Genomic DNA, 26,339 nt, shown 5'->3' with positions numbered 1-26,339 from the left:
TAAAAAAAGACAGGAACAAAGAAAATTTCAGCTGCTACAGGTGATTCTAAAAGAGTGAACTAGCAATGGATGACTTGCTACTTGTCTCCATTAATTTTTAATTGACACTATCTCGCCGTTGAGCTGAGAAAATAAAATTACACCAGAAATTTCGATATGAAAGTGAGCGCTGGCGAGAGGAAAGCGGTCGTTGGTATAGACGAGAGGTACGCAAAACATTAGGTTAGTTCAACGTAACAGCACTGGGATATTCCGTTATTAAAAAGATGGGGGTGTTTGGAGGGAGCAAATGATGGCAACTGTTGAGTTGTGCCGTACTAACGTTTGGATGTCTCCTTTGCCAGTAACGCCGACCCCGTGTGCTACCATTAGTTAAGCGTATTTTTGGCCGAATATTTCCACGAGTATTATGCCATTTTAGATATTCAAATGGCAGTAGCCTCCGAGTTCACGACAAGTGTAAGAAGTGTCAAGAGTGTAAAATGCCTTTGGTGGACGATATCATCAACAAGTGATGCCAAAGCGGTAAACTAGCAATAATGACTTGATACTTGCCTTCCCTTAATTTTTAATTGACATTAACTCGATGTTGAGCTGATAAAATAAAAATTAAAAAAGGAGCAAAGAAGGCCTTTTAGATTAAGATGTCTCGTAAGTACCCGTTCGAATATAAAATCATGTTGTAACATTGCTTAGGATACATTTTAACTTAGGAGAGCTTCGTCAGTAAGTTGATTCCCTGCGGCATCATCTTTTCAATAACAAAAAAAAAACACGTTTTGTAAACTTAACATATCTTTTTTTGTGGATTGAAAGGTGCTGTAAACACTATTAGTGTGAACATTGTAAGTATAGTATTGTAAGAATAATAAGTTTTGTCTAGTACAATAGTTAATGTCAGCTCTGTAAGTAGTTATTCCCAAGTAGTATCTAGTACTGTAATCATTTATTCTGTGTTCTGTAAAGCAATAACATTAATAAAAAATAAAAAATAAAAACAAACTTAACATATCTTGCAAAAGAGTTCAATGAATAAATCCGACTCCAAACACGATAAAAGGTAAGACAATTCCGGAAATAACCACATCGATAATTAAAACTGCCCACGCACGACTGTTTTGCATTTGCTTTGTTTTTCCGTTCCATGCATCGAGAAACACTTGAAATTTCCTGAATGATTTCCTGTTTGTTTTGATGAGCATCATCGAAAGCATAGAAGTTAAAATAGAAACAAACTACACCGAAACTTGTAAGTAAGAAAATCATCTAATAAACATAATTTACTATTCCAGGAGTGTTTATGAGTATATTGATCAATTCACCAAGTCGTCAAGAGGCTTTGAAAAGACACACAACTGTCCGTTATAACGCGAGTACTTTACACAATGGATAATAAAGTCTAGTTACAAACGGGAGCTTCTGCTTAACAAAGGGAAAACAATCCGCAAGTATAAGGGACAGTCCCGTATCCCATAATGCATGATAATGCAACTCGATACCAGCAGTCGCAAGGCTATAAAAAGCAATCATCTCAGAAATTCAGGCCGTTTCTGTCAGCAGGGTGACCAGTAGCCTTCTCGCGATCGTCTTTGAAACGTTTTTGTTTTTAACTGTGAAGGAAATACGATGCTTGGAAAGACTTGGAAAGGCGTTGGTTTCTCTGTAGGACTCATCATATTTATCTCATCGGCGGTGAGTAATTTATCATTGGTATTCCTCAGTCTCGCACCTGTATTATTTGTTTGAACGCCTACTTGTACATTTATAAATTGTTTTGCTCTGGGCAGAATATTTCCGTCCTTGATTTTCGGTCGACTTCATCCAAAGTTTTCTAGGTTACTTAATTCCCATATCATGTTTTAGAGGTTTTTAGAGTACATTTTACTTCCTTTTTCTAAATATTAATTCACACCCACACTACCCGTTAGATACATAACTTGTCACTTGGAGACCTATCGGACTATCACCTGATTCACTAGATTCACGGCGTGTTTGCCTTCAGTGCTACCTCCAAAACAATTAGTTATCGTATTTCTTGCCTCGATTAAGGTTACCGTAAACCTTCGCGGGTGTCCTTAGCGAAAAAAAATATTACCGCGCTGTCTTAAAGACAACCACTACAAATTATATATCAATGCAAAGGTTATAGAATGCTCTATTCGATAAAAATTGCTTTGCCTCAATTTTTTTTTAATCATAAGGCGAGTGCGACCTAAAAGCGCGAGACGACCGACATTCCATTGAGCGAATTTATCGGGTATCAAACTCGACCGCATCAACAAAGCTACTGCATTATATCATTCACGAGGCATCGATCATCAAAACCGTGTGAGGGTTTGTCGATATTCCTACTGGTTGTTTTGGAAAATTTCTGTCCAGTTTGATGTCCAAAAATACAGCGACACGTTTTACGACGAAGGCCATTGCAGGAGATCAATTTTGAAGAACGCAAATCCCACACACGCATGACATGTCACAGGTATTAGACCACCCGTAAAACACTTACATGCCTAAGTGGATTTGTTTTCAAACATAAATAGATTAATTTATTTTTAAACAAGCATTTTCACCTGCTTAAATTACCCTTTAATAGGTGTACAACAAGAGTGTTGGCGAAAATGATGCCGGAAGTGTTGGTCGATATACTCACAAAGTGTTTCAAATCAACGTATTTTCGACACGTGGCTCTTTGGGCATGCATGTCTTTCCACGCTGCAAGATAACATTCGAAATGAAGGCCGATATTTTATACATTAGCTGATATTGTTTGCTGAGTGATTCCTGACAATAGACCGGCACTGCATAATTGATACCAGTGTCAAGTCCTTATAGCTCGCGGTGATCAGCAATCAACAGGCCCACATTTTTTGATGCACTTTAACCCTATAACACTCGCGCGTGCGGCTAAAACGTTTATTTTCTTATACAGTTTTTGTTGAAATCTAAACGACAGAAGGAGAAATTAGATGCAACATGCCAGTAGCAAGGCAAAACGTGGAAATGGAACAACGCGCAACAAATAACTGCCGATTAATCAAATTAGTCGTTAAAGTTACAAGTGCGAAACTGTGTTCGACTTACAGAGAATTTATGTCAGCAATGAAAGCTATCTTGTGACCTTTTTATTGTAAAGTGCTCATCCGATCATGATGCTAGCTTGCCAACGCAGACGTATTTTCGGCTGTCACTTGGTTCCGCGGAAAATAACCAGGGCCGAAATCAGTAACATTTCCAAAATATCAACGCTACCATCATCGCTGCAAAGAAGATTAACGACGTCTTAGAATCCACTGAGAACAAAGAAAACGCGGCAAAACAACAGTTGGACACAGCCCTCAACAAACTGAACGTGCTTGCCTCGCTTGCCTCTGGGTATCAGCCGCGTGATTCCGGCCAGAAGGACTGGTCACGCTATCCCGCCGCAGTATTCACGGGTCTTCATCCGAAAACTGAAAATATTTTAATGATTGATGATGCTTCAGTTACAAACGGCGAGCTTAATGATTTAAGAACACTGCAAAGCCAAACTTCATGCGGCTGACTTGTTTCTTGTGGGTTAGACATATGAATAACTTAAATCTCGGGTCAAAGATGTCAAAATATTTCTGTTAATGTTTGCACGTATAATAAAGGTGCTTGAATGCAGTTCGTTTTGAATTTTACGCATCTTTTTTTTCATCAAACGCTCATTGGCGACCAGTATTTCTCCTTTACCTCTCAAGGTATTTGATACAGGCGATACTGTGTGTTTCTTTCCTGAAAAGCGAAATTTGAAACTTTGGAATGTAAATGCACCGTGTTGACTCCAAAAGTGCTTACTCAGCATATTAATTGTCGAGAGTTAATAGCGGTCGTACATGCCACTAAGCCGCTGAATCCATAGTGCCACACACTTGGTTTATAATTCTTTCGAAGTCAGAATGACTAGAATATATCCATGCAAATTTTTATCAAGAAATGGTAATGAAAGGACAGAAAGGAGAATTTTGTACGCCCGATTTTTGTTTCAAGGCGACTAAACTTTGCCCAAGTGTAAGAACCAGCCTATCAGAAGCTTTTATGATAAAAACCTCTTGAAAACGTCAATCAATTTAGGGATTGTATTTTGAAAAGAATCTTCTAGACTGTTCTAGAATGCTAAGCTGTGCTGGTCTGACGGAGCTTTAGCTAGCGAGAGCGACTCTCTACATCCGTTGATTATTTTGTAAGATATCGAAAGTGGAACAAACTCAAAATCTGGGAGATTTCCCGATGATGGTGTTGGCGTGTTTCCTGGGACTGACCGTAATAATGAGGGTAACGGTAAGTAAACAACTCAACATTTTGCCAACATTTCAAATTTCGGCGAGCAGTCAGAAATCTGAGTAATTTTATATTTTCCTTTTGATACTCGGCGTACGACAGTCCATGGAAGAAAAAAACAACAACGACAAAAGAGAAATAGTGATATTTGAAATAATAGCTAAATGCTACTTGTACTGTTTTTAAGTCCAAACTTAGTTAGTTAGATTTGTAGCAAGAGAACGCATTTCAGCACAAAACTCACGTGAAATATCGAAACTAGACGAGGGCGGGGTTTTTAAACACTCCAAGTTCGACGGTTTAGTATCTCGGTGGACCCAGCTTTCGTTCTCAGCTACCTTGAGGAAATGAAAACTGAAAAAATACATTCAGTTTTTCTCACATTTACCGGTTACAGATGACTCCGTGTGAGGCTTAGAGGTTTTCAGTTCAGATACTCGTTTACCTCGGTTAGATAGCAGGGTTAGTTACAGAGAACTTCCGAAATAAGCTGGGATTTATTTTTTTTGGCTTATTAATGCTGCTTTGTAAATAAACTACTATATTAAGATGACCTAATCGACAACTATTTGAAAATCAATCAATGAAAAGCTATAAGGTTATAATTAAGAATTTTAATACGCCAGCAAAAAAATTCCGCAATAAATTATTCACTTCTGACATTAGGTACCGAACTCCTGGCGTGCAAATTGATAACATTTCTCCACGTAATCCACCGATCCTGGTTCGACTCAAATCAAAGAATTAGCTTAAGTTACAAAGTAATTTCTCATAATTCGATCAAAACTTGTCTTTTTCAGAGTGACGGCAGTTAAAACGGAGAGAATTATTTTAAAAGTATATATACATTTCATTTGTAGAGCATTTTTTAAAATGCTCTACAAATGAAATGCCGATCATTTTTTAGTTGACACGTTTGTTATGTTCCAGGCAACCCATGACATGCACTTCATAAGTCTTTTATGAAGACACGCGATTACAAATACGCGCCTTCAGTTTAATTACCACCAAAGTCGGTTAGCAGGGTTCAAGAAAAATTGTTTCTAGAGGGTGTTTCTATATTTCCTTAGTCGAGATAAACTTGCAAAAAAAAAAACGATAAATAATTCTCCAACATAGACCTCGTGCCGGTTGAATAACATTTAATTATATGCACAGTATATATATAAACTCGGACTGTTTTTGCTATTTGTTATCATTAGTTTTAAAAACTGAATTGTTCCGTGGGTTTAGGCCGCGGGCGGAAGACATCTGGCAATTCAGACTATCATTACTTGGACGTGTAAAGCACATAACAAATGCGATACTGTCGCCAGTTTGCGATTTCATTTTAAACACTGTAATACGATTACTTTTAAAACGAGGAAAATATCCGTCTTCAGTTTTGTTTTCTATCCCATCAGGCCTTTATAAAAGTAGATCTGGGAAGAATTTTGTTCGCAGTCCGACAACATTATTTCGATGAAAACATTCACAGCGTTCAATATATATTTTTCGCTAAGAGTTAAGGAATACCTTGAATCTTGAGAACCAATAGCTCTTCCACAAGCTTAAAATTCTCTTTATAGAATCTTATTAGCTGTTGTTGAGTTAAGTTAAGATAGATACTGACTAAGAAAGCTATTTTAAACACTTTGTGGACTCAGGGATCCTCAGGGTATCGGCATAGAAACAGCCCAGGTTTTCATGATATACAGTATTAGCTATATCTTGCTTCCCCTAGTCCACTTACAGTCAGTGACATCACCTTGTATTTGATTGGTTCATGGCGAGATGTGCCACGTAGCTGGGGGCAGCAACAAACGTGCACGCGACCAAACATCAGTCATATAACAGTGTGACTTAACGGCAGCTTATGGAAGCTGACTAGATGAAGCTTTGCCATGTTTGTCTTAGGTCTATTAATTTTGCTGGCTGGGGCTGGAATGTCGGTATGTGATTTCTAGTTTTGCTTTGAATTCTCAATCGTTCACATACATATAAAGCTTGTTTGCACTAGACAGAGTTTTAAAATAGCAAAGGATTTAAGGCGCGGCTAACATTAGCAATTCAGATCAGACAACTCAAGTGCGGGGAACTTTTTTCCCTTGAAATATTTTACATTAATTACACTGAAGACCAAAACAGAACGTTCCCTGACATAGCAGGAAAGGTAAAGAACAGATACAGTTGGAAAGACACCATTTCGATTCCAGCAGCAATAGCATACATGTGTGCCGGCCAAATTCATTTAATACAACCGGAAAAACCGGTTTCGCTTGTATGGGTCGCCGAGTTTACGCTATCCAACTCGCCTCGCGCCATACCGCCTGCGTTAAATATTAATGCAGGTAATTAGAGTGGTTACAATGATTTTGCTAACGTGCGAGAAAACAAGGACCGAAAAAGCCAGATGCCCTCACAGGTTATGATTGTGCAAGTTACTGGCTATCGAATGTTCGAATAGACTGGTTTAACTTGCTCAAGTTGCTGACAATACATATACAGTCCAGAGCCTATATATAAGGCTTTGTATATTTTTAATACAGAAGTTTTATCAGAGCCAGTGATAGTGGACGCACTATTAAAAACCTCGAGATTCAATGAACGGAAATCGTCGGAGGACCTTTTTCGTGAATATCATTTTCTAGTTTGGCAGAAAGTGACCTCAAGGCCTCATAGATAAAGAGCCATTTTATGCTTTAAGCAAGTTTTTTGACGTGTCCTCTGACGCGAAAAATGTTTAAAATGATGTCGGCATGTTCAGACGTCGGTTCTGCGAACATTCTTCATCTTCTTGCTCAACGATTTGATAACTTGAAACTTAAATTAAGTATTGCATATTGTTCACCGTTGATTATAACATTTAAGTACCAGTGGAAAGTTTATTGCTGGTTAGTTTATTCAACATTCCAGGATTATCGTTCAAAGCTTCTCGGATTAAGCATGACGTCAGTTCGGTTCAGAGACCTCCTGCGTTGTGTCAGTAACTCTAAAAGGTTTTAAACTACGCTTTACATGTAAGGCGATTATTGTTTTAAAGGCGAGGAAGCTTTGTTAGTGATTATTCGTCAACTCCTGTCGTCCACTTAACACCCAATTAATTCAGGAAGTGAAGATTTTATTTTGGAAACACTGGGTTGTTGCGTGTTGATGAAAAGCAAATGTCTCCCGCCCATGAATCTCTTGCGGCAAAACGCAAGGTCGCGACTTCGGACACGACAGTGTGTGGGGTAGACAAAACTATTTAAAAAGTGATTGATAACTATCACTATTATATTATCTAAACGCAGGAGATAATTTTTAAAAGCTTCAAATGATAGCAACCTAACGGATTAATTGCAGCGGAAATCCGGTTTATCTATTTTGTCTGTTGGCATGTCGAGCTCCCTTTTCGAAAGAGCAGTTTTAGATGAAAAGGTTGGACCAATATGTTCTGGCTGCTTGGAATGTGCTATGTTTCAGTGATCCGTTTCGTGGTAAGTTAATGATTTCCGCCCTGTTTATTGCTGTTTTTCTTTGCTGCATTGCAAGTTCGCTAGCCGAGTGCAGTTAATTTGCGCGTAGTGGTCCATTCTTAAGGGCGTTTGTTTAAGTGGTATGTTTCGCAGTCAAGGCAGTATACAAATTAAGACCATCAAGATCAATGCTTTTAAATGTCTGATTCATATGGCCATTGCTTTGTAAACAGTTGTAAGTTGATCACAGTAAGTACTTGCTGATTGTACTTGAAACAAAATTAACCCTATTTATAAATCGTTTGCAAAACGTGATGTAATATTCACTTGCTTTGAATACATTTCTTTCATTTAGTGCGTGCATTAAGGAGCAAAGGATTTACCATACCATCTGTTCGTGGAATTTGGATTCGTAACAAAATTTGTCTGTTTTTCTTTTCTCTACATAGTACTCAGCTCTTGCCAGTTCCCGTCGATTTAATTTTTTGAAGTAGATATCTTCTAACTCGAGGTTGCGCCCTGAATTCGAAGCGAGCCTTGTCAGATAATTCTGAGTTGAAAGTATAGTAAAAACCCCGTGTAAGAACCTACATTTTTTTTAAGTCTGGCAAAATAGGTTTCGGTATTTTGGGGTACATATTAGCAATTTAGGCTAAGTAAGTTGTAAATTGGGTCCTAAATTTCTATGGGTTGATTACCAGAAAAATAAATAAACTTAGGTTTCAGATCGTTTGGCCTTGAATATCGACAGTATTTATTCACAACTGCATTATGCATTATCTTTTAATGTAAATTTGCAATCTCAAAGTCACACTCCTAGGTTAAAATATTTATCACAATTTAACTTTACCCGAGTACACATAAAAACCTGCTTGATCTTGCTTGGCTGAACAAGTTCTTAAATTTTTGGGTATTAAAATGGCAAATTTCATATAATTGTTCCTTGACCTTCCTTGAACGCCTACCTAAAAGGGACCCTAACGCTTTGCTTCCTGCATGCAACATTACATTTTTATTTAAAGCGAATACTTGCCATACCTCGGTATATAAGAGTGCACCTTTAAAGGCTATCTACACTGACATGGTTATCTTCGATGATGTGCATCAAGGAGGTTTAAGGCCACTTGACAGACGTTTGATGACATCTGATTCACCACCCAGCTCGTTTTCTCTCCAACAAATGCCAGAAATTCTTGCCATATAAGAGCCTTTTGGCTACTGTTGTGGGTGTTGTGGCGGCTCCTAATATCTTCTTATCTTTGTTGTTTATTTTATTACTTTTGCGCTGAGCCTGAATTTAATTTGTAGATAATTTTAGACTGAAATGGTCTAAAACTGGCCTAATTTTTTTGGTCTTAAAAACAAAGTTATAACAATAAAATCACTCGACTCGATAGCATTGAAATTGTAAATGTTCAAGTTAGATGTGAAAACAGTTCGATTGTCTTGATCCGTGCCGTATTTGTTAATTTCACAACTTCATCAAACAAAAACAAGAGAAAGTATTTATGTCTTGACAAAGGATAAAGCTTGTTAGAAACGGAACCTTCTGTTTGCTGGAGAAGCCGCGATCTTGAGCGGCGAAGCCGCCAAAAAAACTCGTGCTAGGGTATCTGTAACTTCCTGGTGAGTAAATTTCCGCCACAGGGACAGTCTCGCATCCCATCATCCAATTCGATACCAGTCGACTTTATAAAAAGCAACGACCTCGAAAATTCAAGCCTTTTCTTTCGGCGGCGCGATTTAGTAACCTTCCACGTCAGCGCGCGTGTTTTGAACATTCGTCTGAACAGTTTCACTGCAAGTTGTGAAGACAAAAGATGTTCGGAAAGTCTCAAGCCATTGGCTTATTTCTAGGATTCCGTGTTGCATTTATGGCATTGTCGGTGAGTATATTCAACTGATATTTCACCTATTGACATGTATTGGTATCAGTCCTATATCTTAGGGTTCAGTTGTACACTCGTAATTGTTTCGTTCTGACCGCTCTGGGCTGAATATTTCATTCGCAATTCCTCGGTGTTTTCCAGTTAGTTCACATTCCAAAGTTTTCTCGGTCACACAAAATTCCCATATCATCTTTTAGAGGTTTTTAGAGTACACTTTATACCCTTAAACTAAAAATAACTTCACACGCATTTGGACGATCACGTGATTGGGTGCACAGCATTGGATGTCACAGTAGGTTGGTTTGCGGCTTTTATGTTGACATTAGAAGCCAATATACGTTTTGTATATCTAAACACAGACAGTTAGTTTTCTTTGTATAGCTTTTCAATAGTTTTGACGCTTTCAACTGAAATACAAGAATAAACTGGTTATGAAAATGACCGTCGAATCGTCGTATTAGCGAAAAGTCCTTCCTTAGTGCTCGAGTTTGTCTTGCACAATGAAAGTTTCTACTCTGTCATAATGTTCGCAAGTTCAAGATATTCAGTTTAACCTTTCGCAGCATTTTCGCCTGAGTCCCATGTTTACATGCTGTTCAATTCTAATTCAGTTTTATAAACACGATTACATACCTAGGAAAGCGGTTCGGATTGTTTCAGTCTTAGTCTCCTGTCCTTATATCTTCAGGATACTAGAAATGAGAGATTTTACACCATCACTACATTAGCAGCTTGACAGTCCCTGTATAGTGACCGGCTTTAAAATTGCTAAGTCGAAGGGACTAACTTTGAACCAGCAGAGCCCAACTGGAAACAGCTTATTTCGATACGTAAAGAGAATCAAGAACGAGAGCTGTCTGGAATGGGCTGAGAGACGTCACACAACAGGACTTTCTAGCTTTCTCTTTCCCATTCTTTCCACAAGTACAATCGCTTGAGCTGTAAAGTCTGAGGTGTAGCTCTACCAAATTCCTTGAGCATTGTGAGTTTCAAACGAAGAGAAAGTCGAAATAAGTAGCTTTCTTACGTTTTCCTATGAGTAACAATTCTTTGGCTTGCTTCGCTCATGGATCAAATCCGGATCAAAGTCCGTTCGTGCGTGCGTGAACATGTTTCATGCACTCAATAGCTTCGTAGCTACGTAGTTTCAAGGAATCATCATGCTGACTGAAATTCTTGTATGTCTCGCGTTTATCAGTAGAGCAACGGTAAGTTTACCCCTTTGCTTCCTCTTTGGTGTTATACTAGTAAAACACCGGTGCCTGAAGACGGCCTGACGATGAAAGCGAACGTTTTCAGACTGAGTATAAAACCATTGCTACTCAAGCGAATCTAAAAGGAGGTTTGGCTTACAGTATATTGAATAGAATTTTGGTGTTAGTGATTCCTGCGGGATGGGAATCTGATCAAAAGTCGGAGGAAGTCTATTTGTTGATGATAAGAGACAGTTTAGGACAAGTGAAAGAGTCGGGGAACATATATCCAAATAACCGAATGTATATACCTTTTGCATCGGTGATTCATTAATTAGCCCCGCTGAAGCCTCTCTTGGAATCCTCTATTCCTTCTTCCTGTGGTAGAGACCACAGGAGGAAGAAAGAGAGGACAAACCGTGACATGCAGCCAGTTTCTAGCATAATGATTAAAGCACTTGGCCAGGCCAGTGTGGGGTTTTGATTTGTGAAACGATAAAGAAGTGCTGAATTCAAAATCTTTGTTTCTGTCGCCAAAGTGGCCAAAAGTTGTGTTGTGCAAAGATAGCGATGAATGACACGTCACTCCACTCTTAAACAAGCCTAAGTGGATTTGCTATTAATAGCTGTCAAAATACTAATAGAATTTGTTGTTATACAGGCGAGAATTGCACCTTTAGGTGTAAAACCAGGCTGTTAGCGACACTAACGCAATGAACACACTAGAGTTTCAAGCTAGGCTATTTGACTTTGGTTATTTTGGCTCTCTGTTCTTATCTTTCGACGCTTTAAAAATCATTAATAGTTTATTTTTAGATGTTAATAGTTTATGTTGTGTGCTGAGCCATTCCTGACAATAAACACAGGCTCATTGATATACACACATCTGTTGATATGATTTTTTAAAATAGTCTGAAGTCTAATCATAGTCTACTAACTATGGTTTAATCAAACTGGTCGCTAAAAATACAACCTAGGCCTACTGACAACTGTTTTCGGCATGTAGAGAAGATAAAGTTGTCTTGTTGATATCACAATTACTCAATGTGTACGTACAGTGATTGTAGAAACAGGGACAAATATTATCACGGCCTAATAACTGAAGAATGCAATCAATCAAAGCTTTTACCGACACTATTAGATAAGGACGTTTTTGAATTCACCGAGAACAAAGAAACGCCAGAAAAGAGCAGTAAACGCTTAGTACAGACCCGGAGGGCAACGAGAATGTTTGTGTACTTCCACGCTACTCTGTTGGGTGGCTTGTCGCGATATTTCGTCAATATTCTTTCGAAAACTGAAAATGATTTACGTAAAGTTAAATACTTCAGTTACATACGGCGAGCGTATGTTTGATTTAGAGCTGGGAACACACCAAAACACGTGGAATAACTTTAATAATCCTAGGTCAAGATGTCGGAACATGATATCCGTGCATGCATTTATGGACGAGTGCCTTTTAAAGAAACAACTCTAAAAATTCGGCGAAAACAAAGAAAACGCCAGAAAAGAGCAGAAAACACTTAAGTACAGACCCGGAGGGTAACGAGACTGTTTGTGTACTTCCACGCTACTCTACTGAGTGGCTTGTCACGATATTTCGTCAATATTCTTTCGAAAACTGAAAAAGATTTACGTAAAGTTGAATACTTCAGTTACGTACGGCGAGCGTATGTTTTATTTAGAGCTGGGGACACACCAAAACACGTGGATTAACTTTAATCTCAGGTCAAGATGTCGAAATATCTGTGCATGCATTTATGGACGAGTGCCGCCTTCATGCACGTATAATTAAGACACAACTCAAAGGAAAGCGTCCGGTTTTTGATAGTTGTGCATTTTTTTTAACATCAATCGCTCCTAGTATACCAGTATTTCTTCTTTGCCTCTCAAGAGCTCTCAAGGTATTTGTCACAGACGATATTGCATGTTTCTTTCCTATTAAGTGAAATGTGAAAGCTATCAAGAATTATTGTAAGAGTAAGCACATTCGGAGTCATTGTTCTGTACCCATTGTTAGTGGTAGTACAAATGCAGTAGACAATGTGCATAGCATGAAGCCGCTGAATCCAATTTAGCTTGTGGCTTGGTTTTAATTCTTTCTAAGGCAGAATGACTAGGATATTTACGTGCAAACGGCGTTAGCGAAACTGAATGGTAAGAAATATATAGGACAGAAATTAGAATTTTACACGTCTCATTTTACTAGTTTCAAGGCGATGCATAATAATGAAAACCTCTTCAAAACGTCAATCAATTTGTAGTTGAATTTAATTGAAAAAGACCACGCAAAACCGAAGCCAGCCAGTAACAAAGCTTATTAGTAGCTAGCAGTTACTGCGACTTGATCTGTTGACTAATATAAGGAAGAACGTGTATTCCTTACAGATCTTCGAAAATGATATTGGCGTTTTTCGTCGAGCTGACCATACTTCTGAGAGTAACGGTGAGCAACAACTAGGTTTTATATTCGTTACCAAATTACCGAGCGTTCACAAACCTTAAAGTAATTCTATATTTCCCGCTTTTTACACCAGGCAGTCTGTAGACAGAATGAAAGATAAATAATGATATCTGAACGGCTTGTAATCCCAAAAGCGATTTTGTATTTTCAAGGTCGGTTTTCGATTCTCGATTTCTACCTAAGTGAACGTTCCACTGGTTCAGGAACAAGTGGAAAATGGGCGTGGTTTAGCCTATCGATGAAAGCCAGCTTTCTACTTTCTTACCTATCACTAGGAATGGGGTTAAAATATTCTTTTACGTTTTCTCACATTTGTGGGTTACATGAATGACTCAGTGTAAAGCTTATAGGGAGCTTACATAGGTATTTATACAGCTTGGTTTGAAACGTGTCGCAGCGAAAACTCTTTCGTGAGCAAAATTTCAAAACACTGTACGCTTCAGTGGTTGGAACAAGATTAAAGGGAGCTTACATATCTCTTTCTCAGAGCAAAGCCGGAGTCTGTAAGCCTCTACTTTTGTCATTACTTTTTTTAAAAATATAGCATTACTACTTAGCAAGAAATATACCTTGAAGATACATTTAACCGGTCGGATAGGTTGAATGCGGCAAGCGACGGCGCCAGCAAGTTTTTCGGATTCGTCATCAACTTGTCGTCTGGGTTCGAAAAAGGCCTTGAAAACAATACATGTTTCCCTAGATTAGATACCTCACAATTGCACGCAGCTTGTTTTAGTCCCGTGTTAATCAACCAAAGTGATTTTGAATTGTTTTTGTTTGTTAATGTTGCTTTAAGAACTATTATATTTGATGGAGTGATCGACAACGGGCTAGTTTTCGTGCTTTCACTAAATTTGACCTTAACACTGCGTTAGGATATAATTACCTAAAAAGGAAAAAGTAGCAACCACTTTTAAAAAGAAAAACCTACATGAAGGTAGACTTAATTCCTTAAAAAAATCGATGTATGATGACAGTAGACCGCAAATAAAACCAGATCCATTTTGATCAAGACTCAAAATCTATTAAATGTAAAGTTTGGTAGCCTCTTCAGTGTAATCACAGCGAAATAATTTCACAACACTGAATAATTATTCACTTCTAACAAAACTAAAACGCATATCAAAAAAAATTTCTTTACGTAGTCCAATGATCTGTCTTACCCAAAGCAGAGCATTGGCTAGTTGTAAAACAATTTCTTATAATTAAATAAAAACTTGTATTTTTCAGTCCAGCTTGGACTGCTGTGCTTAACGGAATGATTTGCTATTCAAAGAAACAAAACAAAACGTTTTATTTGCTGTCTACTTTGCATGCCAATCATACTTGCTTGCTCAACATGTTTAAGTTTACATGCATATACTTCGTAAATCTTTAGACAGCGATTTACAATTTTATTTTTTCAACCCATTAAGGGTACCTATTGATGATCAAGGCCAGTTTGCAGTTTTGAACTCGTTATTTTTGTCGTTAAGTAGCGACAATGGAAACAGGGTTAAAACCTGCGCTTTCAACAAAAGTTTCTTTTTAAAGGACAGTGTGCTTTGACATTGATTTCGATTCCAAAAGGTCGATGAATTCTAACTAAGTCCGTACTTCAGTAAATTGTTTGCTGTATAAGCAATGGTCAGCAATTCAGCCTGTGCCTGTCATATTACTTGTACATGTACAAGACCGTATAACTACTTAACCATACTGTCGCTATTTACTGTGACTTTAAGTAACGCAACGAAATTAAGATGTTGCTCACTTAATTTGCGTTTTCTATCCGGCTTTAACGGTCAAAAGAAGGTCTTGGGAACTATTTTGTGTACATTACGAAGGCATACTTCGATGCAAATATTTACTAGATCCACGGCATGCGGTGCCGGTGTGCACTTTATAACTTGCAGGCTGTGAACAAAAATGTATAATCTTGAACTTGACCAATAGATTCTGTACATCCATTGATTTAATTTTCGTTATAGATCGTTAACGACACTTTACACCCCATGTCTTAGCTGTTGGCTTGAGATAGATACCACCTGATTTGAGGGAAAAAAGATTGTTATTGTGGACTAAAGGTCTCGACACAAAAATTCAAAGCGTCCATGTTCTGAATAAGATAAACATTTCGGCATTAGTGTGTTTCCTCTATTCTTCTCACATTAGATGACATCATCTTGTATTTGATTGGCTCTCATTGCGGGACATTTCGATGCACGTGTGCCACGTAGACACTAAGAATAAACATGGCGCGCGAACAAACATCTTGGGTGACATCTTAGCAACATGGAAGGTGATTAAACTTGAAAACTTAGCCGTGCTTGCCGTCAGGTTGTTAATTTTTCTGGCAGGGACTGGATTATCGGTATGTTATTGAGTTTTGTTTGGCTTTCCCGTTTGTTCACCGACACATAACGCTTGTTTGCGAAGACGGAGTTTTAAAATAGCAACAGGTTTAAAGTGCCTATGAAGTAAGAAATAATTGCTGATTATTTGAAAGGCTTTTCAGAGTAAAGAAGAATGGCGTTTCTCTTTTTTGAATATCTTTTTTCGTTCTAAAGATATTTACGTTTTCGTATTATGCAAATGAGGAAAGTGATGACATCATAGGTGGTTCTATTTGAACAGTAAATCAAGGAATCAAGAATATCTCTAGAAATATTGGAGCAGTGTTCTTCAAACTTGGCACCACAAATGTGCATCACAAAAGAAACAGAATGGCACCTTCTGTGTTGTTGCCATGGCAACACTTTTGGCTCCAGTCTCTTTCTGTGAAAAACCAAATATGCCAATTTGCAACCTTTCGAAAAGGGACAGAGGGTCTTGCTCGGAACGCACATGATTCCCATATTGTCTTAACTCTCCCCATTAGATTGTTGGGAGTGGATGATCCTTGTTTCAGATAAAATCTGGTAATGTTAGTTTTAATTAAAACAAGACCAGCGGCATAACTGTTGTCATGGCGACGACATGACGGGTGTCATTTTGTTTCTTTTGTGGTGTACATTTCTGGTGCCAAGTTTAAAGAACACTGCTTTAATATTTCTAGAGATATTCTTGATTGAGTGTTGAACTGTTTTAGTGGAACCACCTATGACGTCATCATTTATAATACAAAAACGTGAATATCTCTAAAACAAAAAAAAGATATTCCAAAAAGGAAAACGCTATTCTTCTTTACTTTGAAAAGCCTTTCAAATCAGCAGCAATTATTTTTTACTTCATAGGCACTTTAAGGCGTGGCTTACAACTTAAAATTCGCGCGCGGGAAGCTCACGGGGCTCGTTTCGCTTGAAATGTTTTAGCCAACGTTTAACTTAACTGAGCACCATAACAGAAGGTTTCACAGCGCAGGAAAGATACAGAAAAGACATATTTGGATAGATAATATTTCGATTCTAACAGACTGAAAAATATGAATGTATGTCTCTGTAGTTTTGATTTGTAATCCCGTGCGTTCAAATACATCATATAAGGCTTGTTTGCGATAGAAGGAGTTTTAAAATAACAAGGATTTAATTAAGGCGCGGCTTGCAACTCAAGATTCGCAACACCATTAAAGGAGGTTCCACATAGCAGGAAAGAATTAGACCAGACTAACTACAGTGTATCACTAGATATAAGCGGAAAGATACCATTTCCATTCCAGCAGATGGAAAACTTTGGACGAGTTTACTTTTTAAAAAGATTACCGGAAATACCGGTTCCGCTTGCATGCATGGTCCTGTTTACAAGTATGTTACGCCATTCAGCTCGCCTAACGCTACATCTGCGTTAAATATTTTTACAGTTAATTTGAATTGTTGCTATATTTTTTCAATTTACCGGCTAAGAAATGTTAGAATAAACTTGTGTAACTAGTGTAGATGTACAATGCATAGTTCAGAATTAATATTTTTGCCATGCACAGCCGTTTGAAATAAGCGCACGGACACCATTAAAATGCCAGAAATTCGCAGAAATACATCAGAGCATCGCGTCTTTTTCGCATGTATTTTTCCAATTGGCCGACCGCTATGTTATGCTTTGTAAGCGAGTGTGTTCTGGCGCGAGAAACATGCACTTCTTCTGATGTCGGGCCCCCGAACATTCCTTCGATGGAACCCTTGATAACAAGTGTTGTTTTAACAACAGTTAAGACTGTTGATATGCTGGTGGAAAGCGTTTATGTTGGTTGGTTGATCGCACTTTCTAGCAAAATCTAGATATCGCTCAGAGCTTCATCCGACGTAGGTTTCGGTTCAGAGACTTCCTGATGTGTGATGTGTCAGTCACTTTAAATGCACTATTTACAAGGTTTAGACCCGACTTCCACACTAAGCCGAAGAATTTTGAAAACGGTGTTTTGACTCTAAAAATGCTTCTAACGTTTTCAGTCCACACTACGCTGCAGAAATTTGAAAACGCACCAATCACCAGTCACTGTGGATTTGGGTTTGGAAAAATTCCGTTTTCGAAATTTTTCATTAATCAAATGCGATTAAGCTTTTCCCTACAGGATTAAGCGTGAAGTCTTGTCGACCACTTATCCCCAAATTGACTCCGGCAGTAGGCATCATATTTTGGAAACATTATTTGTTTCGTGTTGAAAAAAAAACATTTGTCGTCATAAATCCCTTTTGCGAAAAAAATGAAATAAAAGGAGATCACGACTACAGACACGATCACCGTATTAACATTGCATCAAAACAATCCATAACAAGATTGATTAAGAATCACCATTATCACCTGAGGAAGATAGTTAGTTAGGACAGCGACTGTAATAAGCCTAACGATGAAGCTCTACCAAAATATTTTAACATTGCAAGTTTCAAACGAAGAGAATTCCGACTAGCTTTTATACTCTCTCCATAACCAGACAACAGCAGTGTCGTGCAATGGTTGCGAGTTTGGACTTGTCTGGTTCTAAGTCGAGTGCTTATTAGATAGGGACTTTCCCTAATTATAAATCAAGCTCACATCTCGGCCCTGTTTTCATTGGCTGATGTAGTTCCTATGAGTGACAATTCTTTGGCTTGCCTCGCCCATACTATCAAAGTCCGCTCTATAATATATGCGTGCACATGTTCCGCCATGCCCTCAAGAGCTTCGTAGCCACGTAGCGCCATCCCTCAACTACCGACAAGGAATCATCATGCAGAGCGAATTTTTTGTATATCTAACGCTTATCACTGGAGTAACGGTGAGTTTTCATCTTTGCTTTCTTCTCGGTGCCGTATAGTGAGTAAAACATCGGTACCCGAAAAGACGCACGACTTTAGTTAACACTACGTTAGTCAAGCTTATCCGTCTGTAAGCTAGGGGGGGGGGGGGGCTTTTCTATTTGTGATCCCTGCGGGATGACAATGGTGATGTCGAGAAAAAGCTTACGGCAAGAGGAAGCGAAATGGGGGAACAAAATATTCAAACTACTGGATGTATAGTAGTATCACAACACGTGCATGATATCGTAGGTGATTATCCAGTCATGAGTGCACGCATTCCTTAGCCCATTAATTGATGATCATTTTTTGCTCTCGTTATTAATTTGAAACGCGAAGAATAAGTAACATGATTATGTCTCAGAGCTCCTGGACGGGCCAATATGAGATTTTGATTTTGTAAAACAAAGAAAACAGCGCTAACTTCGTCGTTGCCAAAGTTTTTGTCGCACGAAGCTCAGACCACCCGTAAACACACACCGTACATGCCTTTTTAATAGCTGTCAAACATAAATAGCTTAACTTGATTGATTTTTCAATATTGTTTTCGAAATGCAGAGAATTTGTGTTAGCAATAAACAAAAGCTATGTCGTGAAGATATCACAATCGGTCATAGAATGAAAAGATAAATATTACCACAGGGGTCAAATAGCCGAAAAATATTTTCAATGAAAGCTGTCAATACCCCGATTATCATCATTGTGAAGTGGATTAATTTGGAATTGAAAACAAAAGAGGCGCAATTTGGCAATTTTAAAATCACAAACCTCCAGGGCTACAAAGATGTTTGTGTTATTCTATATGACCCTTGATGGATTTGGCATGATATTCTGCTAGTATTCTTTAAGAAACAAAAAGAAATATTTAAATTCTGCCGTTACTGTTGAACACTGCTTTTCCCTGCGAGAAAGAGATTTCCTTCTCTTTCTGCTCGGTGAGAGACGAGAGGTCTCTCGATTAGAAAGAATTCATAAATCATGGTTTCATGTACAACAGTCAGTACTAGAGATGGAGACTGTATTTTTGGAAATGCATTGGGACGCAGTTGTTTCGTGTTGCAGTGATGAAACGCGAGGTCACGACTTCAGAGTCTTCCGACACGATAAAACTCTGTGTGGCAGAGAAAACTATTTTAAAGCAGATTTGTTAAGAATCACTGTTATTGCCTAAACGCAGGAGATAACTGTTTAAAGCTTCAAATGATATCGCCTTAACGGATTTTTAATAATTGCAGCAGAAATCCGGGGTATCTTGCTTTTCGAATTGCATGCCGAAAGAGCAGTCTTTTATATCAGAAAGGTTAGAGCAATATTGATGTCTGTCTTTTTAGACCGTGCTTTGTTCCAATCATCAGGTTGGTAGTAAGTGAAAGCTTTCCTCTCAGTTAATTGTTATTTTTTTTACTGTACTTCATTTTTTGCACATCATTTAAGACTCTCTGAAGTGCGGTCGTTTATTTATACGCTGTGTGTTTTCGCAATCATTTGCAAATAAAATAAATACTCCATAAATTGGGCCAAATTTGATGCAATTGACTCGATTTATATTAAAAATAGTTTCTCTTGTTTAGAGCATTCATACGAGACTAAATTAGTCTGACTTTCTTTTCCTCTAAATTAATAGTACACTGCCAACATGTTATATCTATCTTTAGGGTAAAATATCTCTGAACTCGAAGTGGTGCGCTATTAAACTGGAGAACGATCGAAATTTGAAATTTTGAAATTGAAATTTGAAATTTTGAAATTTGAGATCGGACGGCTTGTCGCATCGAAAAGCATAGTATTTTTCTTGTACATACCAGTTGGACGTGAACATGGATTGATTGTATGTGTCTTGATTCATACTCTACTGTTATTTTCATAAGTACCGTTCTCAATTCCTTTTTTCAGTTTTTGACTTTTCTTTGCTCGGTCATTTTTGAGAGAAAAAATAGTGCAATAAACCAACGCGTGAACGTTCACGCTTTTATAAAGTATGTGCATGAGCGTGTTCCACGCGCATGCTCCTTGCGAGCAAGGCAACGCGCAGGCTCGCATGGTTAGAATGGAAAACAAGTAACATGTTAGCACGCTCCTAAAGGAGTTACGTCATGGTTTGCGCATCTTGAAAAGTTCAGCCTAAATTTGTCAAGTTTGTCGCTTGCAGTCTGTGTTTATCTTTTCCCTTCCTGACCATCCTTGTTCCTTTATGGTTTACTGTTATCTCTTTGGTGTTTTTCTATCTTAGTAAACTACTATTTTCAGGTTTCATTCAAATTAATTTTGTACGTGGCCAAAGTAACTCAAAACACCTTAACTTTAGCGTGATGCTACCAGAGCTGATTTTTAACGCAACATCTCGTTGAGGCTACATGTTGCAGGTTTTTTACAGCGATTACAAAACCTGAAACATTGTCGCCCAAATTTTCAAGGTTGGACTAAAAAACACGTCTCGTCAGTGTAACATCACCTCTTAAGGTTCAAGATCTTTTTAACTGCATTTCGTGAAATCAATCAACAATAGCAGTAACAAAAAAAAAGAAATGAAAGGAAAATGATAAGACAGAATAGAAAAGTGGAGAGGCAAAGATGGCTTTGACCTGAATGAATTGTTTGTTTGTGTCTTAAACTTTTTTTCTGTTGTCTCTCCAAACAAAAGGCTCTAGAAATGCATTAAAGTATTAACGCGACATGCCTGAAGAAGGTCTGTTTTTTTTTTTTGGTTTCTTTTTTTGATTTCAGATGGCAGCAGTTGATGACTGCCAAGAAATGCAATATTGGAACGGGACGCACTGCGTTCAATGTTCTGGATGCCCACCTGGTTTTGGTGTTAAGACCCCATGTCAATCCAAAACAGACACAGAATGTGTGGTATGTTGGCCAGGATATGATTATTCCAACTCCAGCGGATATGAAAGCTGCATCCTGTAAGTCTGTTACATGTATATAATTTAAGAATTGTCACTTTTTTCACCCCAAAGCAAATCGGTGAATTAACATCATGCCATGTCTCTCAGCTATGTTCATCTTCTCTTATCCTATGGGATAGCTGCGGGGGAAAACGATGTCGTGGCACAGGTTACAAGGTCAAAAGTTTTCAAGTACGATGGGAAGACGTTTGCCGCTAAATTCTGCTGCGTTCACTTCGTCCCGTACAATCATGTAATTGCTAGCCCCAGCCCCAGCCCCAACCCCACCCCCAACCAAACTGATCCTGGGTCTCCTTGGATGGTTTTTTCCCCACCCTCCCCTCCTAATATAACTCTTCTCTCCAGTCACCTACTGTCATCTTCGCTATTTCCTTACCATGAAGCTTGCTTTTTACAGTACTTCAAGATACCTCATGGCCCATTTCAAAAAATGGCACGAGTAATGTCTGTAATATAACAGTGAGAAATATACATATGCATTATTGATAGGCTGCTTATACCATTTTTGAACGTCTCCTGGTTAAAAGACATACTTTTCCCTTTCAGCTGTGACAAGTATTCGAATTGCCTCCCTGGCAATTCGAAACAAATCAAAACTTGCACCATTTTCGCTGGACCTGTCTGCGACGGGTGCGAGGATGGAAATTATTTTGATCCTCTAGTTGGAGGGTGTGTTGAATGCAAGCCCCCGTGTAGCATCCTTCAAGAAGAAATAAGATCTTGCGTTACTGAACATAACCGGAGGTGCACGGCAAAAACAACGGTTACATCCCCTGGCTTGGGTAAGTTCATTCATTTACCTGAATAATGCATTAAACCGCACTATCCTTTCCACGGTCTGCCGGCCTCGTGACAACATACTTTTCTTTGATATTGCATGGTCCATGTCGCTGACTGATGTATCAGTGGCCGATCTCATCTTCTGAAAATAAGAAGTTAAACATGTAAAATAAAATAATGTTAATGAGAGGATGCCAGGAGTCACATTTCAAATTTAGCGCGCTAAACCACTCTACCACCCCTCCCCTATTCCAACCCCTATCGTCACCTATCCACTCACTGAGAGGAGCCTATTTGACAAGCGGGTTTGAGACCTAAGTTTGAAACAGGAATATATTGCTATTACCATTACCTTGGTTCCAAGAGGTTTTTCTCTTTTCTGTTTCTCAATCAAATTTGATGCGTAAGTTGAAGAAAAAAGAAGAAAGACCTCTTGCAAAGTTAAAGAACAATATTTTTTTGATCATTTAGGTGATTCAACACCGACGAGTCCTGATACGGAGATCACGCCCACTGGCCATGGTGGGAAGGTAGATCCAGAACCTTCAGCGTTGGCTGCCGAAGGAACTCCCAGCACTTCGCCGATTCCATTAGTGCAGAATGGACTGTTCTGGGGCGGAGTTATTTTGGTTATTGTTATTTTAGCTATAGCAATAGCTGTAGCGATAATACGGAAGAAATCGAGTAACAAAATGAGACGTCATGCCACAGCTGGGAGAGAAGGGAGACCACTAATGACATCTTCTAAACCTGGTGAGTTTAATACCCTGCCTCCACCCCCCCCCCCCCCGCCCCCTTCCATTTCATATCCACTCTCTCTCTCTTACAGGGGTAGGGCGCATTGGGATAATGGCAAGCTTGCTGAACTCTCTATCACATCAGTTGTCTGAGTCTCTGTGTCACTTTCTTGTATGTGAAATGTTAGTCTCAGAATACCTCTCTCCTGCAAAGGGCAAAAAGTGGTACGGACAAATTCACTTTCTTGGCGGGGAGGGTAACCCTGTCATGAACTATCATCCCATCCAGGGGGTAGTAGCAGTACCCAGTCGCTTTATACATCTTTTTGCTTTTGTTCCTTTTAACATATATTTTGGGATTCAGTGGGGGTTTTAGGTTTTATTGGAGTCTTGGCTATTCAATAAAAGTTTACGACTTAAGTTTGCAGTTGCATGAACAGTTGGACATAAGTTGGTTTATTTTACCTCATTATTTACTTGAATTTACTTATTTGCCACTCATTAAGGAGTACACAAAAATGCATTTTATACAAGTATCATATTCCGGTTTTCTCTTAGAAATTAAGGAGTTTTTAACTGCTTTTTTCAATTTACTATTATTCCAGGCTTGAATCATGCCATTAGCAGTCTTAACATTGAGGGAAGAAGATTTATAACCCAGAGGCTCAATCGCAAATACCATGACGGTAAGCAATTCGTTTTACTTGTTATGATTTCGCTTAGTTTGTTTTTATATTAATCGACGTTTTGCACTTCATAATACGGTCACATAACTGGAATGCAGCTAAGGAGTTGTCTACTTTCACTGGGAAAACAGCATCGACCGGGTGACTTCCATCCTTCCATCCTTCCATCCCTCCATCCCTCCATCCCCCCGTCCCCCCGTCCCCCCGTCCCTCCGTCCCCCCCGTCCCTCCCGTCCCCCCCGACCCTCCCGTCCCTCCGTCCGTCCGCCCCTCCCGTCGCTCCGTCCCTCTGTCCCTCTGTCCCTCCGTCCCTCTTTCCCTCCGTCCTTCCGTCCCTCCGTCCTTCAGTCCATCCGTCCTTCCGTCCATCCGTCCTTCCGTCCATCCGTCCTTCCGTCTTTCTCTCCTTCCGTCCTTCCATCCTTCCATCTTTTCTTCAGCGTCACACATCGAGTCACACAGCTAAACTCTTGAACCCGTCGGTTTTGATGTGTTAAAGCATTGTGTTTCTTATCGCCTATATTTTAGGTTATTTCTACTGGCAAATGTGCGCAGATAAACTTGGCCTGCTTGCTGAGTGCGAATCTTGGAAACGTGCTGAAAACCCAGCTGAAAAGTTCCTCACAGCCTATGGACAAAAGGCAGGCAGCACAATCAGAAAATTGGTCGAGGTTCTAAGAGATCCAGAGGTCGACCTGACACAAATTGCTTATGAAATTGAAGAAAAATTTTCACCGCCTCAAGATCAAGGTGAAATCGAAAATGTAGATGAGACCGACGTGTAGAGGAAGGAAGCGAATTTAAGTTGATAAATAATTCAATATGGACACACGTTATCTCCCATCGCAGTTTCAATTGACACTCGATTTCAAAGTTATTTCTCTAACTTTTGCCAGTGTATTGTCATCTTTTTAGAGAAAATCGTTAGTCATTACGTCTGGCAATTGGGTTTTCGATCGATTTAAAATCTCTGCTCGTTGTCGAGTTAGGGATGTGTTTGTTCTACCCTTAAAAGAAATTATTTAATTACTAATTTATAAGACCGCGAAGGGGAATTGAAGTAGTCGAGATCTACTGGTAAGCAAGTAATGAATTACGTTATAACTTAGATCTATTGTATGCTAAATTGAAACTGATTCTTATACACCATAAGTATTGTTTGGTAAAAACTTACTAAACCAGGATCCAAATAATAAGTGAAAATATTTTAAGTGAATGCGTACATAGGCAATTGGTTTTCTTTGGTTTCTGTCACCAGTTTTCGGTTTCGATAGCACACAAAACTCTTAAACGTTGTGGGTGTTCTTGACCTGCTTAAAGTTGGCTAATTTGGCTAAAACGGCGACGCAAATCAACAAACAGTTTATTGCAAAACAAAAACAAAAGCTCATCTTATCTATAGATTTTTTTTTTTTTTTCATTTTTTCTATTTTTGATAGCTGATCGATTTTTCTCCCGCCGGCTTTGTATAGACTTTGGGAATATTTTTTAATTGTCTCATTTTGATACAAAGAGCTATTTTGATACGTGTTTGTACTTAGATAACTGATTTTAGATTTTCAATTAAAAAAAAAAATGAAAAGAAGACGAGCGCGAACTAAAAAAACGTCAGTCAGATGTAGATATCAAAATTCCTGTTTGACACGATGGGGATCGCAATTCATCAAGTTATACTTTCCGTCTCCCGTGTTGCACCCATAAGACATTAAAATCTTTCTCCAATTGGCTTTCATAAGTCTTATAAGCCATCTAAAATAATTCTTAAATTATTATTAGTCAATAGTTATTTCATAATGATGGTAGCAGATAAAAGCCACCCTGACTAGTGCGCTTCTCAGTTTTTGGTTTAATTCAATTCTAAAACCACTATACGATAACAAAGTTCATTGATAAGCAACGACGACAGTGTAAGAAATATAATTACAGCTAATGATCGAGTGTATCATCAAATGTAGAACCTTTAATTTTGTCTGATAAATAGCAAGTATAATAAAGAGTCTGGGCAAACAGACGCCACTTTTCATAGTGAAATCTTCTCGCTTTCGAGAAACTTCATAGGCTGAACTCGATAGAAGCTTCCATGCTGTGACGTAACTCACAAGGATTCGCGCGCAAAGTTCAAAATTCTAACAACAGCCAGTCAGATTTTAAGACGACAAAGATCTTTGTAAAGTTACGTGGTCAATATGGGAATAGGCCGTCAGATTTCCGACTTTTCTCGAACAGGGGAAGAAGAAATGCGCGTAAAAAGGGAAGATTATTTAGTCATTTCAATTCATTTATTTAATCAATTATTTAGTCTAGTTCGACTCCTCGGTCATGCTTGTAAACAGCCAACTGGTCTGCCTCCCGCCAGTTGGGAGTTTGATGCCTATTATGTTTAGTTGATATATTTGTTTCCTTCAGTTTAAGTAGCATGCCTGTGAACTAGCTAGGTGTAGCTAAGCGCAATAACCACTATAAACAACGACATTTGAACATTTGAACATTTTCCGGATCTACCTCGGCTGGTGGATTGCAAACCAGACGTACTTTACGTGAATTCGAGCACTCTTCAACCGAACGCTGTGTTCATGCTGGGATGTGTTGTTCTGTTCATGCATGGTGTGTTGTTTGGAAATTCCAAAATTTGTTTACCTAATTAACTTTGGTTTGGGCATACACTCTTTTTCCCATATAACTAATATTGTTTCAGTTCCGACCGAGGCTAAACATTCTTATTTTTCTGCCGATTTTAGCCTGAATATATTCTT

General features: G+C 38.6%; 1 protein-coding gene and 1 long non-coding RNA gene across 2 annotated transcripts in view; one reads left to right on the top strand and one right to left on the bottom strand.

Moving 5' to 3' along the window:
* Nucleotides 1-4,048: 4,048 nt before the first annotated feature.
* On the top strand, nucleotides 4,049-24,371 carry LOC145460440 (uncharacterized). Its single transcript, XM_081445269.1, has 6 exons — nucleotides 4,049-4,302; nucleotides 21,196-21,380; nucleotides 21,930-22,165; nucleotides 22,635-22,916; nucleotides 23,506-23,586; nucleotides 24,115-24,371. Exons 1-6 carry the CDS (start codon nucleotides 4,252-4,254, stop codon nucleotides 24,369-24,371), a joined length of 1,092 nt encoding a protein of 363 aa, XP_081301395.1. The 5' UTR covers nucleotides 4,049-4,251.
* LOC145460456 (uncharacterized) overlaps nucleotides 22,079-26,339 on the bottom strand; it is a 247,800-nt gene continuing 243,539 nt past the window's right edge. Inside the window, exon 2 of the long non-coding RNA XR_014039846.1 lies at nucleotides 22,079-22,305. This is a non-coding gene — a long non-coding RNA (uncharacterized LOC145460456). The remainder of the gene's footprint in view (nucleotides 22,306-26,339) is intronic.

Source organism: Orbicella franksi, chromosome 11 (assembly GCF_964199315.1).
Source record: "Orbicella franksi chromosome 11, jaOrbFran1.1, whole genome shotgun sequence".
NCBI lineage: Eukaryota > Metazoa > Cnidaria > Anthozoa > Scleractinia > Merulinidae > Orbicella > Orbicella franksi.
Note: the sequence above shows the minus strand (reverse complement) of the source record. Positions and strands in the feature narration are given on the sequence as shown.

Bases quoted from the DNA above. Each gene is read 5' to 3' on its own strand.
- LOC145460440 (XM_081445269.1), top strand. From the start codon at position 4,252: ATGATGGTGTTGGCGTGTTTCCTGGGACTGACCGTAATAATGAGGGTA. The intron at 4,303-21,195 runs GTAAGTAAACAA...TTTTGATTTCAG, and splicing joins CCGTAATAATGAGGGTAACG to ATGGCAGCAGTTGATGACTG. The intron at 22,917-23,505 runs GTGAGTTTAATA...CTATTATTCCAG, and splicing joins AATGACATCTTCTAAACCTG to GCTTGAATCATGCCATTAGC.